Genomic DNA, 19,342 nt, shown 5'->3' with positions numbered 1-19,342 from the left:
CAGGAATCTAGACGATGAGTCCATCATTGCATTAACCAAATTCATGAACCAGGTGTGGGAGAAAAGAGAACTCCCAAAAACATGGAAACAGGCGGACGTAGTCTTTATTCCCAAGCCAGGCAAAGTACCCGGCTTGAACAACATGCGACCAATCTCCCTCACCTCGTGTGTAGGGAAATTGATGGAGCATGTTGTTCAAACGAGACTGACCAGGTACATGGAGAATGATCTCCGGCCGCATGAAATGGTTGGATTCAGGCCAGGGCTCAGTACACAAGATGTGATGCTCTGACTTAAAGCATGATATTCTAGACCGATACGACTCAACTGACACCAGGGCGATCCTAGGCCTCGACCTCACCAAGGCATTCGACGTTAGCCATAAGGCTATCTTGGTAGGCTTCCAAGAGGTAGGTGTTGGACACAGGGTATATGCATACGTGAAAGACTTTCTTTCACAGAGGGAGGCGAATATAAAATTTCTGGATGTAAAATCCCCTCCCATCACACTTCGGAGCAAGGGGACCCCGCAAGGGTCGGTGCTATCACCCTTCCTATTCAACATAGCGATGAGGGGTCTCCCGGCGGAACTCTAAGATTATATCGATTAAATTTAGCATGTACGCGGATGATATCAACATCTGGGTTAACAGTGGGAGTGACGCAGCCATCGAACTTAAACTACAGATAGCGGCGAATATGGTGGAAGAGTATGCGGCCAGCAGAGGCTTGGCGTGCTCGCCACAGAAATCGGGGCTGTTAATCATTGTGCCAAAACATCAAAGGGGTCACGCTGGGAGCAGCAGACCCATCAATGTTTTCGTAAACGGAAATGAGGCTCCAAAGGTGGAGGAAATCAGAATTCTGGGCATGTATATCCAGAGAAATGGGTGCAACCTCACGACAATAAAAAAACTAGAAGGATACGCGGCATGCCACTGGATCTTTAGAAGAATTTCACTCAAAGGCAGGGGCTTTAAAGAGAACAGCCTCCTGAGACTCATGCAAGCCTTCATTACCAGCCGCATAGCGTATGCCACACCGTATCTTGTGTTTAAACGAGAAGAAAAGGAGAAAATAGATGCGATCATTAGGAAGAGCGTTAAGAGAGCCCTAGGGCTCCCAGACTCGACCTCGATAGACCTCCTCAAAATAGAGGTTCACAACACGCTAGTTGAGCTCACTGAGGCAGTACGATTGTCTCAGTTGGAAAGATTAGGCCAGTCTAAAACAGGGAGAAAAATCATGGAATGGGTAGGAATCCAAAGCGACAGGGGTGCCCCGACTGACAAGAAAGGCATTCCGTTGGACGTGCGTAAACGCTTCCGAATCGCCCCCTTACCTAAAAATATGCATCCTATCTACAACAAAGAGAGAAGAGCTCACAGGGCTAAGGCTCTAGTAAATAAACTTAAAAACACACCGGCGCATAATGTAGCGTACGTGGACGCCGCTTGCGGCAGAGACGGGGCCGCGGTATCGACGGTGGTTGGTGGCGACGGGTTCGTTAAGATAGCGTGCTCCACGGGCACGAGGGACGCCCGTACAGCCGAGGAGGTTGCAGTAGCGCTGGCTTGTGCGGGTACAAAAGCGGGAGTAATATTATGCGATAACAAATTAGCTATCTGAAATTTTAACAAAGGAAGAATCTCGGAAGAACCCTCCCAGGAGGGACATAACTTTTATTTGGGTACCGACCCATGAAGGAAGTCCCAGGCAACGAAGCCGCTCACGGGCTCGTCCGAGCATTCTACCACCAGGCAACTCTAGAGCAGCCAGTTCCAGGGATAAAAGATAGCACCATCACGTACAGGGAAATTGTCGATCATTACAAAGCCGAAAGAAGAATCTTTCCGCCTCCGCATCGGTCTCTCTCTCTGGAGGACGCTCGCATTTGGCGACGCCTCCAGGGAAACAATTATATATCACCACATTGGATCTATTTAACACAGACGAGGGACTATAACGACGCCCTCTGCAAAATTTTTAAGCAAGAAGGTACGCTAGACCATATAATATGGGAGTGTGCTGGCTCCCCAGGGGCCAAGGAAAACATTGACAGTAGAGAAGCCCAAATGCGAAAACATACTTCGGCATTCCTGACGTCACACTGACGCACCGGCGTCGGGGTTATGGCGCGAAATTGAAATACTGATACTTCAACCTTCATTTTCTCGTCTAATAATCAAACTATTATTTTGAAATGACTGCCTGCAGTGTTCTCAAACAATGCTTTATCAGTCTAAACTGCTTTGGTGCTTCGCTTTAGTGTCCCTTTAACTGTACACGCGTCTACCCGCCATCTCGTGTCACAGTACGAGCACCGATATGCCTAATAAGTGTACTGGCAGGCATGACTGGCAGGCCTTTTCAGATGTGCCTGTGGCGCTTTGAGCCCTTAAGGGCAGTAAAAATTACGCATTCATTTTTTTCGAACTGCCTGATTTTTCGGACGTTCTCGCGGCCCCTAGGGAGTCAGAAAAATCGAACTTTGACTGTAAAACTTGCCGAGAGGATCTTTCAAATGGTGCGCGGGACGAATGCGCGGTGGAAGGAGGACGTGGACAGAAAGGGCTCATGCACTGAGGAACGAACAGGAAAGGAAGCGTGCCGCTGCTTCTTTTAAGGAGCTGGAGTGTTGACCGATGCCGAGATGCAGGTGTCCCTCATACAAAGCAAAATAAACTATTTAAAGCAGTGAGACGTAACACTGAGGCGTTGTGCGCGGGATGAGAGTACGTCAGGACAGTTGAGGTTAACCCACCAGCTGTTGAGAGAGAATCTCACTCGCGACAAAGTTCGGGCCTCATACCAATGAGCTTGCTATCAGTTGATAGAAATAGTTCACATCCCCTTAGCTCACGCTGTCCACATTTGCGGGCGCGGTTTATTTTTGCCATTTCTGTGCAGTGGTAGCATGGAATAGAGCAGAAACATTAAGCTTATTCAACATTCTAATAACCTAAATTACTTCCATTTCACTTCAAAACGATATGTATCATTACAGAATACTGCTTTGGTGAAGGCACTACTGTGTTTTAAGTGACGTTTGACGTGGAGCATGTCGGTATCAACTTCGAAATAATTTTTTTTCTTTCTTGACGTGGCTTGAAGCCAATGAATAACTTGTGCATGCAATTTGAGCAGGGGATTTAATCATTTTTATGAAGCATGACTCACTTTAAATTATTCAAATATTTAGTTACTCTGCAACTACAATGGCTCATAATAAAATGCTATAAGAGTCATTTTGTTCTTTCAGTGGAGTCTCAAGCAACATCTATGTTTCGCGCATGCATCAACAGTCATTCGTAATTCGCGACTAAGGGGGATATTCAAAAATATTTATTTCCTCGTGCATCTCCTTTTTATTCATATTTGATAATGTTCAATTCGATTAGCAATGAGTCTTGCAAACATTTTTAAAGGTATTTTTTTCGCTGTGCACTTTACTAACGCCTCCCTTCCGATTTCTTTTTGAATAAAATAAATGGCACTCCATACTATTCAAACTGGATTAAGTCGTTTTGCTTATCTTTTAGCATGATTACTAGAGAGTGACAGCATCAGGCAACAAGGTGTCAGCCTGTCTTGACATAAAACAAGGTTCTGTGTCAGTCAGGGAATTTTGCAAAGCTGCTCAGGGGAAACCTGGAAAACTCAGGGAATTTGGAAATGTAAACTTGGTAGACACCCTGGTCCACCACACATTCATGCTCACGTTGACTTTGAATCACCATCAGCGACTTTCCACGTCAACCAGCACTCACTCCTGCTCATCTTCATGTCCATTCCCACCTTTCCTCATCCACTAACACAGTTTCACGCCTGTGAAATGCGTGTGGAGCGAGTATGAGTCAATGTACCTGTGAGTGAGCATGCTGACCTATGCTGCTGCTGCCGTTCAGATGTCAGCAGACTGCGCTATACCGTTATAGTGTGGACAGCAGAGATTTCCTTGTCTCGCTTTTCCTTTATTTCAATAACCAACCAATTCCTACTGCACTTGCCCTGTTAAAAAAAATATTTTTTTTTGGCATTGTCTTGTAGCCACTGCAGTGCTATAGCAATGCCTTTGATATACCACCTAAGCAATCACATATTTAAGGCACGTACACATACGAGTTCATACGGTGGGTCCAGGTCAGGCTCCGGCTTGGAGCCAAGGGCCCGGGCTGCAAAAGACCATGCTTCATAGGCCTGCGGGCAGAAGCTCAGGCTGTCCCATCCCAGCGACAAAAAACTACCTGCAGTGGAGATTCTGCGAATAACCTCAAGTGAAATATGGATATGATAGGCAAGTCCAGATTTTGTGCAGAGCAAATCTTCATCCAAGAATCCGAAGGCTCAAATAATACAAGGAAGCAGCCACAAAGTTGGGTATACTCACTGCCATAATTGACTGACCAAAATTCATTATTTCCTACTGTTCAGTGCACAAAACAAAAAAAAAAAAGAAAATCAGTGCACAAAAAAAACTGCAAGAAGAAAAGTGCTGCAGATAACTGCAGCAGTTACTTCCCAGATAATAATATTTTACTGTACCTACTTACTAATGCGAGATATCTACAGGTCTATGCAAACAAGTAAAGACAACTTCTGCACATTGTCCATGGTTTACTATGTGTGATGGTGGCCTTAGGACAACAGCGAAATAAAAGTTGTGTGTTACATCATGGCTCACATGCGCAGAGAGTAGGTTATAGAAATTTAGGTCAGTAATTGCATTTATTTAAATATGTAGGTACTCCTTGGTACAAACTGTACTCCTAAAAGTATGGCTGTAGATACATGAGGGTGTTCTCAAAGGCATGCTGTGGAGCTAGCTGCCCATTTGTTAATCGTACTATGTGGTTGGTGCCTTGTTCTCCTTTATAGTTTGTTCCTACAATTTTCCTCACATGACTATGACAAACAGTTAACCCTTTAATGCCAATAACAAGGTAACTAGTCATCACGAGTGCTCTCTGGTGCTGATGACGAGTTAACCAGTTGTGAACTTTTCACAATTTTTCCCTATGTGTATACGAGCAGTTTCTTGTCATTTCGAAAAATAAATAATGCACAATGATTATTGCAATTCTTTTTTCAACAAGACCAGTAAAAATGCAATAGGCTTTCCTGGTATACATTTTTAGAAAAAGTTGGCACAAAATATGCCCGTTTAAAAAAATTACGCACTTAATTTTTTTTTTTTTCGAAATTCGTCACGGCAGTTTAGGGGTTACCTGATGGTGCAATGATTGTAAGAACAAACATGTTTCTAGTTCTTGCTGCTTGACTTCTTTTAACACAGCTGTGCTCTTAGAAAAAAGCAACTAGAAATATAATAATAATATTTGGGGTTTTACGTGCCAAAACCACTTTCTGATTATGAGGCACGCCGTAGTGGAGGACTCCAGAAATTTTGACCACCTGGGGTTCTTTACCGTGCACCTAAATCTAAGCACACGGGTGTTTTCGCATTTCGCCCCCATCGAAATGCGGCCGCCGTGGCCGGGATTCGATCCTGCAACCTCATGCTCAGCAGCCCAACACCATAGCCACTGAGCAACGACGGCGGGTAAAGCAACTAGAAAGACAAATGCAGAGTTACAAAAGAATAATCTAGCTAAATAGGCTTGTTCAGTATTTCCACTTTGTAAAAAGTTTTCAAGATGGTCAAATGGACTCACTGAATGCAACAGCACTACAAATGAAAAGTAAAGCTGCCAACATGTTGCTGTGGCAATCAAAATCGGAAAAAAGCACCAGATAAAATCGAGCAGTTTTAATGGCCAATGCTAAGGATGGAAATGTAAAGTGAATGGCTATTTACAAGAGACCACATATGACTCAATAGAACTTAAAAATGTGCAGTGTAGGTTTCAATTTCTAGAAGATCATCGGTGATCTGAAAAACAAGAGACGCAGTGCATGAGTAAAGCCCATGTAGCAGCACTAATTCAGAATTTTAAATATAGCCATGCCTACCTGTGTGACAGTGGTGCCAATCTTTTTTGACAGCTCACTGCGCTCCATGAAAGACAAGTGCATGAACTTCCATATGAGTTCACCATCCAAAATATTTTTGTGAGGATTTCCAAGAAAGCGCCTCTGAGAGTGGTACATTCTGAATGGAAAGAAAAATGCATTTCAAGCAGGAGTGCCAACCTGAAGATGAGCCAAACCTACACAGCATCAATGAGTAGGCTTATCTGTTTTGATGGGCTACACAGATGTGCGTTTGAAACATGTCTGCAGAAGGCTGTACATCACGCACTGATTACAATTGTGCCTACCTGTATGCCTTTGGGTTGAGACCAGCATAATGGGGGATGTTCGTGACCAGCACATTCTGCAGCATTAGCAGTCTTCGGTACGTCTTCTCTGGCACAGGCAGAACATAGCCGAGACTGCCATCAAGGGTTGCTGAAAGACAATCCCATGCAGTTCTAATATTCTGCTACTGCTAATACACACCGTCGACTGACAATAAAGAAAAGTTGGAGAATTGAAAATGCCAGTTAATTAAAACAGATCTCAAAATTTTGGTTGGCCTGGTAATATTTTCAACACAATTTGAACAAAGCTTTGATAAAGAAAAATTTACAGCTTCTCAGGGCATAGCGATGTGACAAAAAAGCAAAAGGGAGACCATAAAAGAACATTTCTAATAAGGCAGATATGCATGAAGAATCAAAATACACCCACATTTGCCATTCAGATTGCTATGCCTCTTGACAAGTGCCACTATGACTTGAACCACTTATATGGTTGCAATGGGCCGCTTGTTCTTGGGTACGATACTGTAAATGTACAGTGCTCAGCGATTGAAACACAATCAGACCACATAGTGGCTGGTACTTTTCATGCCACCGGAGAGTGCTGGGTGGTAACTGGGGAACCAAATGCAGTCACAATGCGTCAAAAAGGATCTTGTCTTCATTGTATACCACAATAATGCAGCTGCTCAGCTGTGGTGCGAAATGCTCAGCTGCGGTGCAAAAAGCATCAGCAGCCATGCGCTTTCTACCACACGGTAGAAAATGGCATAGTTTCGGTGCCTGCGCACGTACGTGAGTGCACGACTGTAGGAACAAGCAGATGAAGCGGAAGTACATCTCTCTTGCTTTGGTGCGAAGCAAAACGCAAAAACATGCAGACATTCCGTTTGTGTGTTTTATTATTTCTCTAAACTTCAATTCGTCAACTCAAGCAACAGATCATACAAATAACAGGTGTTGCCTAGAATAATTCTCGAAGTCGCGTGTCACCAAGAGCTACGTGAAGCTGTGGACACGAGTACGTAGGCGCAGGAACACGAGTATGTCACTGTCCGGCTTGGAGGGCAGTCACCGCAAGGAAAAGGGAAAACAGCGTTCAGCTTGAAATTTCAGGTCTTTTCGCGGTGCGTAGCAATGCAATTCTTTGCAAACACAATCGCTAGCACGCATTGTATGCTCTGACCTTGTCAGTTCAAAATGTCCAGACCTGGTGAGGGTCCCTTTAAAACAACTTATAAGTGGTTTAGAACATGTTTGATTCAACTATTAAAAAATTATTTTATTTATTGGAAAAAAAAAAAATGTGTGGATCCTAGGAGCTTTAATGCATGAAACAAGTTGATTTAGCTGTGAAAAATTGTAGCTAATGCCGTATGACGTTCTTAGAAAACAAAGCAAAATTTGAAATGTGCCGAGGAAGAATAGTGAATTCAGTTTACACCAGGACATTTGAAAACACCATAGTTTGACAATGTCCCAAAGAATAAAATGAATTCCTTTTCTGGTGTCTTCCTTTTGCCATTGACGAATTTATGGTCATATATCACTTTCTCTTTTGCTCATAGGTTTGGCTTGGGTGGATGAGCATAAAAGTAAAAAGCATGCAGGTGTTTTTAGGCAGAACCGTGTACTTGTGCATGGTTTTGGTTCTCAGATGTTCCTGAGGAGTCAAGTTACTATACGTTTTCTCAATACTGGGGTGCACACGAAGCTCACCTAACATTGTGATGTGCCGGCCATCCACTATGGCTGCTGCTCGGCGATCATATTTCGCAATGTCTCCCATGCGGCATTTGATGCGAAACATGGATACAACAGGCGAGCCCACATGAAAGTCTCCTCTTCTCAGCAAACGTTGCCCACCACAGCTTTCCCGTGATTCAGGCTGGTACATGTACAGAAGCAGGTTGCGCTCGGCATCTGTCACTGTAAGGTCCACAACAGATTGATCAGCATGGTTTCACTCAAGCCGTGCAAAAATGCCTCAGACACTGTTATACTATACACATATCCACAGCATTTGTCCTGGTTCCTCAATTGCCTTACCATGATGCCGTTGGCAGAATTAAGAGCAGTATAAAGCTTTTTGCAAGCAAAACATAGAATATACTACAAAAGCATTAACCAAAAAAGCACTCACTCAATGAGCTAACCATCTGTCAAAACCAAAAGAACTCTAAATAATAATAACAATACAAAATTGTTTCATTGTGCAAATTACTATAAACAAGAACAACACACAATTGCACACTTTCACGGGTATGAAAGGAACAACAGCATGCATTGCATCACAAAAAGCCAGGTGTGATAGATACTTGGAGCTACTTGAAATAACATTTGATGCTTTGTGTTAGTGGCTGAAATAATTGATATCCCTAGCACGCTTAGACATAGCCTAGAATATACTGACTAGTGTGCCAAGTGCTAGACCTCTCCAACAGGAGACGGTAGCACCTCCAATGATGCCTGTCTGCAGTGGCGTCCAGAGGGTGCAGCAAGTTGTGGGCCTATGTTTGCAGCTGCACTCTGCTCCACTCTGCTATTTTTGCTACAGCTCCCATTCTCACACCTGATATAAGTAGCAGGCAGAGAGACATCCGAGATGAAAGGGTGCAAAGAACAGGAGTATTTTATGTTGCTTTGCACAAGTGGTTAACAGCTCAACAAAGAATGTGTCGCAATATTATATGCCCTTTACAAAGCTAGGGTGCCCTGTGCACAAAGATTACTGTGATAACTGGACACATTTTACGTTCTGTTGCGGTTTAAATTTCTCTTTAAGGGGGGAGTTGGGTGAAGGACCAACATTTCTTAAAAATCTTCCTTCTTTAAGTTATTGTGCTATACTTGTAGACTTATGTAATTTCACCTGTTTATTCTTATTATCAAATTACAATTTAGTATTTTTACTCATGTAATTTGGTTCTAATTTTTCCCAAGTTCCCGTTACTTAATCAATCTTTCAAGAAAAATGTTTGGAAAGATTAGTTTCTCAAATATTGGTGAAGAAGGCATCAATGCTTCAGCATGATTCAATAAATCCAATAAGATAAACTTTATTGCTCTGTCTGGGCCACTATCTTGTACGCGTTCGAAAAGCTGACGTTCGGCTTCGTCTCACGCGATTGTCCTGGCCGCGCCGATATCGCAGTTTAGGCCAATCTAGGCCAATCACGTGAGGCAAAACCGAACGTCAGCTTTTCGAATGAATACAAGATAGTGGCTCTGGGTAGCACAAAAATTATTCTAAAATATTATGTGGCCATGCTTCATATCGCGGTAATTTGGAATAAAAAAGTTTGAAGAACCATATGATCCCTTCATTGCCATTTGTTTTTTTTTTCCTCGTACTTTACCATTGAGAAGCGCAAAATATAATTTCTCACTTCAGTGATTCGGACCACAAAGGGTTAAGTGATCACCTAATTATGGAAACAAGCAAGAACCAAAGCTATGTGCTGGGCACCGGGCAGTCCACAATGGACCAGCAGAGTCTCATACTGCAGCACCCCATGCGGCCACTGCTGGCAGACATCAGTCTACGTGTCACCCCATTGCCTGCAGTAGGCACACTAGTCAGTATATATTCTAGGTATTATAGACGTACCATAAGAAGAGTCATGCTGCTTTTTGCCATGGGAAGCTTTCAAATGTTCCACCCCTGCTTTAACCACTACATGCTACTATCAGAAAGTAAACAAAGCAATTATTCCCTCTTAGCGCCTGCAGGGAAAACCAATATTACTTGAGAGAAGAAAACAAATACAGTACAGTCTGCAAACCAAGGATACTAATATTCTCCACAAGGTCTTGAGTAAATCACCTCAGCTGGAATGAAAATATATTGCATGCTAAAAAGAAAGCCCTCAAAAAGTCAAAATGCAAGAGTACAAAGCTTTTCAGTAGTAGTGAGTCTGCTTGAAATTACATAGTACTCCTGCCATGGACAGAAAGTGTGTGCCAGAAAACAATACTTCTGAAAAATACAGGTATGATTATGAAGTGCAGACAATAATATAATTTTACTTTCTCCTTCCAAAGCTTATTCATTGTATGCAAACCTTTGCATTTTATATGCAAGCTGTTTATGCCAGAAAACAACATTTAGGAGCCGAGTATACTTTAATACAATAATGTACCATGGCAGTGGAAGCTACAGCTGGCATCACCCAATCAGGTGTGTGATCATGCATGTGTCCCTCCATGTTAGAGCATTGTGCATTGTTCTTGCGCACAGTTTGGGGCTTGAGCACACCGTCCGTAACTTTCGATTTCAGTGCCATATTACAGTAAAACCCCTTGACTGTAACTAACATCTCGAAATACTGCTTAAGTCAAAGATTTTCATGATGCAGAGTCAGCTTCCATGAAGGCTGCATATTTTTCAAAAAACCCTCTGATGACAAACACATTTCCTAATAGACTCTATTTATTTTGAAACTCTGACAGACAAGGAAAGAATAATGGTCAACCATCACAGCAAGAAAATTTTAATGCCTCACATGCACAAAAAAAACGTGGTTGTGATTTTTTTGCCAATGCAAATTTTGAATCATTTTTTACTCTTTATATAATCCTTTTTGTTAATGAGGAGCAAAACTCAACTTTTACTAAGAACAAACGAAAAGTAAGGGAGCAGAAAGGGAAAGGGCAGGAGGGAGCCTATCTAGAAGAGTCTATCTAAATGGCGGGTACTACTCATCATTGAGGTGAAGCATCCGAATATTTGCAGGCAGGTTGGCTTACAGGAGAGTAAAGCTGGTGACACATGCAATGTGCCTGTTGCCGCTATTCAACATTGTCTCATGGGACCTTCAGTGGTTGTGCATAGTCCACTTACCAGCAAGCTTGAACAAGCTTATAAAGGAAGCTACAAAAGTCTCGTTGCACTTGGCAGCAGCAGTTGCAGTGGCTTTATGTCTTACCAAGTCCAAGTCGTTTTTGTTTTTTCTGTACTTACTGTATATTATGAAACGTTGTTGCTACGACTGTTGCTTTCTCCATGAGTTTTTGTGAGGCCTGACGCCTTCAAGTGCAGAGCTTGCAAAAGAGCTCAAAGCAGGTGAAAGTCTTAAGCAGAAAGCTTGACTGGGTTGTTAACGACCATGTGTCTAAAATTTTTGAGTCTGCGACTCTGGTTGAAGGTGTAGAACACCAAGGCAATGTACATAATCAAATGAGGGTGAAGTGGGACCAAACTGATGAAAAGTCAACAAATGCATTGCTTTAACAGCAGGAAATGAGGCATTTAAAAAAAAAAATGGGAGCCAGAATCGGAACCGTATCCAGAATAAGGGCATACCAACTATGCAAGGTGAAGGCTGCATCACAATTAGGGTGTCAAAACTCAACCCAAACCTCAATCTATCGAGGAGATATTGCTGGGATAGTTGGTTAACCAACTATCATAAAAGTAGCACACTTGTGGATACATGAACGAACACCAAAGTTCTCCTGTTTATGTACTATGGTGTTTGTCTATGTGCCCACAAATGTGCTGCCTTCACAACAATAATGGCTACCAATTTGCAACAGAATGCTTCAAGCATTTAGGGCGACATGGAGTGAAGAAATGCCTTAGGATATACAAAACAATTTACCTTCCAGTCAGACCACCCCATTTGCAAACTGTTAAGACTTGCAAGATTGTTTGTATAAGGAGTCTGCACAGATGCTGCATATGTGCCAAAAACTGATGGCACCTAGGCCAAGATGCCTGCATTTTGGAACTCTGCAATGCTGGCTGCACGCCACGGCAGCAACTTTTTTCGAGGGCTGATTGTGCTAAAGCTTTGTGGCTCAGCGGCTAACTAAGATCAGATAAAAAGAAAGAAACTGGACTGTAGTAAGAAACCTTTAAACTGTATGCATAAGGAAATGTGCAAAGTAGAAAAAGAGTAAGCTCATGGAGCAAATGTGGCAGGTAAATCAGAAAAGCAGTAACCATGACACTGCTGTTGCCTCAAAAAGACAAGCTTGTAGTCAAGAGTGGTGTGAGGCTGACCATTCTAGATGCCATGTGCAACCACACCAAATAAGCAGTTGAATATAATTTTTAACTAAAAATATTGCTTGGCAAGCATATTGCATTTTTCCTTCAGCACTCTATACTACATGGCACTGCTGTTGTTTTAGCGAAGTGAATGGAACTGCCTTGAAATTCAGGACAGCCAATGTGGGGGCCAATAAGAAAGCAAGACAGTGAAGCTGGATTTTTTTCAGTGCTATTGCAAGCTGTAGACAGACAACGAGATTGTGGTACTAGAGTCTCTCTGCGTGTAGCATTAATGGAGCATCCCGTGTTGTTTACAAGACAGTACTCGCATGCATTCAGATATCAATAGCAAGGAGTGCATATTTTTTGGAGTGAATGTGGCATCAAATTACTCGTGCTGTTCTTTCAGTTGTTCTTGGCGATTTTATTTGGCTAGGTGCCTTCAATTTAGCCAATAGTGGGTGCATGACATTTGCTTTCCTTGCCTTAATGTGCATTTTAAATGGCGTCTGCCTGTCTTTGTTCAAAAATAGTTTGAGTCATCTTTCTTAACCCCTTGATACATTAATTTCTATTTCCTTGTAAAAAATTTGACAAGGCATGGCTTAGGCGAGGTATTCCCAAACAAACCTCAGTTTTCTAGAACCACATGGATGCAATTTTATAAGCTAGAGTTGCCCCATATCATACATGACACATGATGCAGTTATGGGCATACTTTGTGACCATAGAAAAAGGCATCTGAATTGCAGAACACCACCATAAATATCAGAACCATAGAAAAACTTTAAACTTTAATGTAAGAGCACAAGTTTCATAAAAAAAAATGATATCATCCTTGACTGACTAATAATTAGGCCTCAATATCTACAATAAAAACCTTTGGAGTGCTTCCTTTTATGTAAATTTTTGCTTTCCCTAGTCTATAGGAGCCTGACACAAGACGAAAATTGCCTTATTCCACTTCCTGGAAGGGCTCTTTGTTGCTGTTGTTGTCATTAGCTCTTCGAGCATAGCAAGTCCCAAGTTATATTCATCGTAAAAGTTTACTGCTGGCATTTTCATTTTCTGTAGAGTAACGACAATAATGCTGCTAAGAAACAGTAGAGCCCGTAAAAACATTATTTTCCAATCAAATATGTTCTCTTATGAGGACTAAAATCTCTGCGCTTCTACGCAAAACAACCCATAACTGCATGCTGTATCACATACGATAAAGCAATTATTGCTTGCCTCACATAAACATATGAATGTTTTTCTCCTTCAAAACAACCTAGTAGTGATAAACTGCAATCAAACAGCCTGGCAATTTTCGCATGTCAATTTTAAGCATAAGAATTCTGGAGAAAAAAAAGCATGTTCGTGAACATTTTGTGCTTGGGTGATGAGCTGCCACCATACATTAAAAAGAGAGAAAAAAGAAAGAAACAACCAGAGTTATAGTTTCTATGTATTCCATTGCTAGGTATAACATAGATTCCAGGTAAATATGTAAGATTTCCTTTCTCTTTGATTCTATTAAGTTCCAAGAAGTTAGGTCTGTATCACACGATACATCATGCCGTAAGGGGACAAATATGTAATAGCTTGTCATCCCTATAGGTATAATACCTAGTTTTGTCTTCACTTCATTCCATGATTATTTTGTCCAGTCAAAATGAAGTTGCTTAACTATTTCCTGATGGCCAAGTTACGTCAAATTATAATGAGCACAAGCAGATTTTTTTTTTTTTTTCACGAAACAAGCACCCGATTTCCAGCACTTATTATGCATCATAACCATATCATGACAAACATATCAGGGAGAAGAAACAAATCAGTTTTGAGTAGCTATGTAGCATTAAATTTCCTTTCTTTTCCCATATCAGTCATCATCACATAAGCTGCATATTTTGAGAACTTATTTCTCAACATTGGTGTAAGGCACAGAGTTTCTAGTAAAAGGTTATGCTTCAAGTAATGACTCACTTCAATTCTGGTTATAACATATCCCCTGAAGACATTAGTTAAAATGTTATTGCCTTGCCATATCTTTTGCCCATCCGTTCAATAGACAAGCTGCATGTTTTCATACAACGGGCAAAGTATAGGCAAAGTGAACAGATGACAATGGTGCCACTTACCTTCATGGATGTTAGTTGTTTAAACAACAACCTGCGACATCTATCAACTTTCCCTTCCGAGAAAACTTACCCCAACAGAGTGAGTCCCAATTTTTCTTCACTGAATGCACCGTACCTCAAGAACACTCTGCATGAAGCCCCTTGAACAACATCACAAGACCCTAGATGTCCATAACTCCAATGTTCAGTCACTGATCACTGATTTAGCAGCACATTTATTTACTTTTCAGATCAAGTTCTAGGAGTGGCTGGCGCTCAAGTGTCAAATGGCAGACACTGAAGCATGACAAAATTTGTTTTCTCAAAGTGCTAAAAGCATATTATATGCTCTTTTCACTGCTTTCTAATTCAAATTTGGCCTATTAATTTTTTTCCATTGCAAATTAGAACATTTAAGTAAAATAGGGCACAACGTCATCCTCCAGGATGGGGGATAGGAATCCCAACCAAGCGTTTGACCCTGGTCGTCCACCACTGGCTGCATCGAAGACAAGGGACCGCACTGGCCCTTCCACTGTCGCCCTTGAATCTTCCGACAGCTCAACGGTTGAAGAAATGGAATCGGACAACGATTTCACACTTGCCGTGGGTCGCCGTTTGAAGAGAAAACTCAGGAGGACATCAACAGACAGTGAATCGTTGCCTAGGCAGGACAGTGGTAAGCAATCATTCACTGTTGCTTACGTCCCTACCACAGCTACCGACGATCTGAATACCTTGAACAGGCAGAGCTTAACGAAGTACTTTGAGCGAATTGCGCCAGGCCAAGTCAGCGAGATCAGAATTAACGCACGGAGGAACATCCTTTCGGTGGACGTGAACAACAAGTCAATCCTGGGTACGCTAAAGGCTGCCACACACTACTAGGAAAATCCCAGTGCGCTCCTTCTTTGCGTATGGAAAAGGAACCTCGACTGGCGTTATTTCTGACGTGGACAAAGAAATCGCAGACACTGACCTCCAGAGGCTTTTAAATTCCACCGCACCAATAGTGCAGACTCACCGCTTCGGTCAATCCCGGTGTATTAAAATAGTCTTTGACTCTGAAACATTACCTGACTACGTAAAAGTAGGATACGTAAGACACCGTGTGCGCCCTTACGTGCCAAAACTGGTGCAGTGTCGGAAGTGCTTCAAAATGGGACACGTAAGCGCAGCTTGCAAGGGCGGCGTAAAATGCCAACGGTGTGGAGGGGCCCATCAAAATGATAGCTGCGATGCTACTGCCCTAAAATGTCCTAATTGCGCCGGTCCACATGAAGCGACATCAAAAGACTGCCAGAAAATCAAGGACGAAATGTCAGTGCTTCGAAAGATGGTGCGGGACAACTCCACTCACAGACAGGCTGCTACATCGATACGCCGCCGCAGACGTCGATCGCGACACAGACGACAGCAAGACAAGAGTACTTCCCATACAGATGGACCATCGACCGCATGGCAAACTCCTCGCTTGCCAAGTTTGCTTCTGCGATCAAGATGCGGGCCCGACGTACCTTCTTCGGCTGCAGCACGTGGAACACATGCGCTGCATAAAACGACGCTTCCGCCAACCGACTCTGACATTGACTGGCCGTCGCTCCCACCCAAACAAACAGGCTTAAATGCGTCGGGTGATGTGTCTGCAAAGGTGGTTGCGAATGATAAGACAGAAAATGAAAATGTACGAAGTATGCTGAAACACCTGATAACTACGATGCGTTCACTTCTCTGCGGACTACAGACGCCGGTTGCTAAGACCGCGCTACATGTTCTAGATGCTTTGGAACCGCTCCTCGCGGCTCTACAATAAGGCATCATGGTGCTCTCTTTTGAACACCAATTACGAAGATCTGCAATAATGCAGTGGAATGCCAGAGGCCTACGAGGCCACCTCGCAGACTTTCGGCAATGTATGTTCAAATACCAGTTTCCCGTGGCTGTAATATGTGAACCAAACATGACGTCTTTACTACGTGTATCTGGATATGTGCCACTGTGGTCAAGGAATGATCACAATTTAAGCAAAGTGCTCATTTTTGTTTGTCGGAATTTAACGTGCCTTCATAAAGACATTCCTGCACACGCTTCCAACGAGTACGTTTGCATAACGCTGAAGTACAAGCGGCGCACACTCTCAGTAATTGGCGGGTATATACCCCCAACATCGAGCATAGACTGTTCATATTTGCTGTCCATACTGAAAGCTTGTCCGGGTCCCCACATAGTCATCGGTGACTTTAATGCCCACCATCCCATGTGGGGCTCTGCTTCGACGAACGCCCGCGGTAGAGACTTGGCTGACTTCATGCTTAGTCAAGGCTTGATGGTGATCAATGATGGCTCACCGACATATCTTCGAGGCTCTTACTACAGCAGTTGTCTTGACATTGCGTTCGTTTCAAAAAGCCTGCCGTCTGCTACACGATGGTGTACTGATCTCGACACCCATGGAAGTGACCATCTACCAACATATGTTCAGTTGAAATGGTTACATCCCCCAGCTCCGCACACTGTGCGTTCTATCGATTGGTCAACATTTCGAGAATCTGTGACCACCGCATGTCAAGCCATCCAAGCACCATCCAATATTGAAGATGTCATCGCGGCAACTTTACGCGACACAACAAAACACCTCAGCACACCTTCACCTAGATCATCTATTGATGACCAGTACGAGCGGCTTCGCGCGATACGGCGTCGAGCAGAACGGAAATACAGAAGGACCAAATCACCATTAGACGTCACTGCATCACGCCGGGCTCAGCGTCATGTCCTGCGCCACCTTGACAAGCTTGACAAACAACGCTGGAGATCATTCTGTGGCTCTCTGGATCCGAGAAAACCTCTCTCTAGAATTTGGCAAATTGTACGAAGCCTTCGCTCGCCTCCACAACAGCTTCACCCGTTCAGCGCTGTGGCCATACGGCAAGGCCGGCGTGAAGTTGAGGTCGCCGATGACTTTTGCAAATTACTCGTGAGCTCCTCGAACGATATACCAACCCATTCACGACTGACTTTCCCGTCATCTAGTGATCACCGTCTGGACGCGCCTTTTACTATGCACGAGCTCGACGCTGTGATATCTTCTTGCCGCCGATCAACTTGTCCAGGACAAGACGGAATTACATACTCCGCGATTTGTCATCTTGGAGTAGAAGCTCGAGAAATTCTCCTGGCGCTCTACAATTCTACGTGGGACACAGCAACTGTGCCTAATCACTGGAAGTGCAGTCATCTTGTGGCTTTGCTAAAACCTGGGAAATGCCCGCATGATCTCTCACATTATCGGCCAATAGCCTTGGCAAGCTGTGTCGGTAAAGTGATGGAGCGGATGGTACTGAGCAGACTGGAATGGCTACTCGAGAAAAGTGGTGGACTTCCTGATTTCATCAATGGATTCAGAAGAGGCCGATCATCCATTGACGGTGTGATCGACCTAGTATCTTCTGTTCAACAGGAAAAGAGACGCCGTCGTCTGGTATGCGCAATATTTCTGGACATCAAAAGTGCCTACGACAACGTCTTCCACCATTCGATTCTTCAGGCGCTTGAGGATATTGGTGTTGGTGGCCGGATGTATGCATGGCTGCAGAGTTACCTCAGTGGCCGCACCATTTTCATGTCCACTTCGGATGGTGAGACTGATAGACATGAAGTTCGCAGGGGTGTTCCGCAGGGTGGTGTCCTTAGCACAGTATTGTTCAATATGATACTGGTGGGCCTTGCAGACGAGCTACCTGAAACAGCGCGTATCAGTACGTACGCGGATGATATCTGTATTTGGTCATCCGGGGTCACACGTCCACAAGTGCGTGCAAGGCTTCAACGTGCGGTTACCATAACGGCGAAGTACTTGCGCCGTAGAGGCCTGCAACTCTCAGCAACTAAGTGTGCAGTCATGGCATTTACGCACAAATCGATGTCAAATTATCCAATCTTTGTCGACGGAACGGCGCTCCCTTTAGTCACCCACCACAGATTTCTTGGCGTGATAATAGACCGCAGTCTTTCTTGGACCAAACATGTTACTGCGCTTAGGGCTAAACTGACCAACTTCATACACGTTCTTCGTGTAATATCAGGACTGAGATGGGGCCCCTCTGAGCGAAGTTTGCTCCAAGTGTACCAGGCACTTTTTGTGGGCTACATACGCTACAGCATGCCTGTGTTATCTAACATGGGGTCATCTTGTATACGCACGCTGGAGAGCCTTCAGGCTCAAGCACTACGGATATGTCTTGGCTTGCCACGCTGCACGTCAACTAAGGGCACAATAGCAGAAGCACGGGCTTGTCCTATCGACATATACAGGTCTTGTGAACCTGTGCGAACCTATCTTCGCCTGCTAACCAGACACTCACACCATCCACTGTCAACGCTTCCAAGCATCAACCTTGACTGTGCTTTTTCTAAAGCCATTGCATGTCACGCAAGCATTGTACCTGCAAGATTCCAGGCAACAGACATCCCCGCGACACCTCCATGGACATTGCCAAGACCACTAGTGAGGCTTCATATACCAGGAATTAGGAAGAAATCTCACGTTTCCTCCATTGGCTTGAAGCAGCTCACCCTGTCCCATATATTTACTTTATATAGTGGGACTGTACAAGTATATACCGATGGTTCGGTCACGCCATCTGCCACAACGGCCGCATTTGTCATCCCACAACTTGGAATTACTCAACGATTTCGATTAGACCACAAATCGACATCTACGGCTGCGGAACTTGCGGGAATACGGGAGGCTGTTCGTTTTATGAGAACGCAGACACCCCATAAATGGACAATATTGTGCGATGCCAAATCAGCGCTACAGGCGCTAAAATACTTTTTAAACAAAGGACCATACTATCTGCTCGTGCTGGAAATCGTCGAACTTTATCACAGTGCCGAGTTAAGTGGCCACGTGATCACCTTTCAATGGGTGCCTAGCCATTGTGGTGTTTTTGGTAATGAACTCGCTGACAGTGAGG

At 43.6% G+C, this 19,342-nt stretch overlaps 1 protein-coding gene across 1 annotated transcript in view; it reads right to left on the bottom strand.

Annotated features, from left to right (window-relative positions):
• Positions 1-5,755: 5,755 nt before the first annotated feature.
• The window catches only part of Cpsf160 (cleavage and polyadenylation specificity factor subunit 1), a 105,284-nt gene continuing 91,697 nt past the window's right edge, over positions 5,756-19,342 (bottom strand). The window contains exons 32-35 of the mRNA XM_075673504.1: positions 7,983-8,192; positions 6,282-6,411; positions 5,974-6,112; positions 5,756-5,893 (exon numbers count right to left, since the gene is read on the bottom strand). Of these exons, the coding sequence (XP_075529619.1) occupies positions 5,846-5,893; positions 5,974-6,112; positions 6,282-6,411; positions 7,983-8,192 (527 nt within the window). The 3' untranslated portion in view covers positions 5,756-5,845. The remainder of the gene's footprint in view (positions 5,894-5,973; positions 6,113-6,281; positions 6,412-7,982; positions 8,193-19,342) is intronic.

The sequence above is a fragment of the Dermacentor variabilis genome, chromosome 1 (assembly GCF_050947875.1).
Source record: "Dermacentor variabilis isolate Ectoservices chromosome 1, ASM5094787v1, whole genome shotgun sequence".
NCBI classification, from domain to species: domain Eukaryota; kingdom Metazoa; phylum Arthropoda; class Arachnida; order Ixodida; family Ixodidae; genus Dermacentor; species Dermacentor variabilis.
This window is presented reverse-complemented; position numbering and strand designations above follow the sequence as displayed.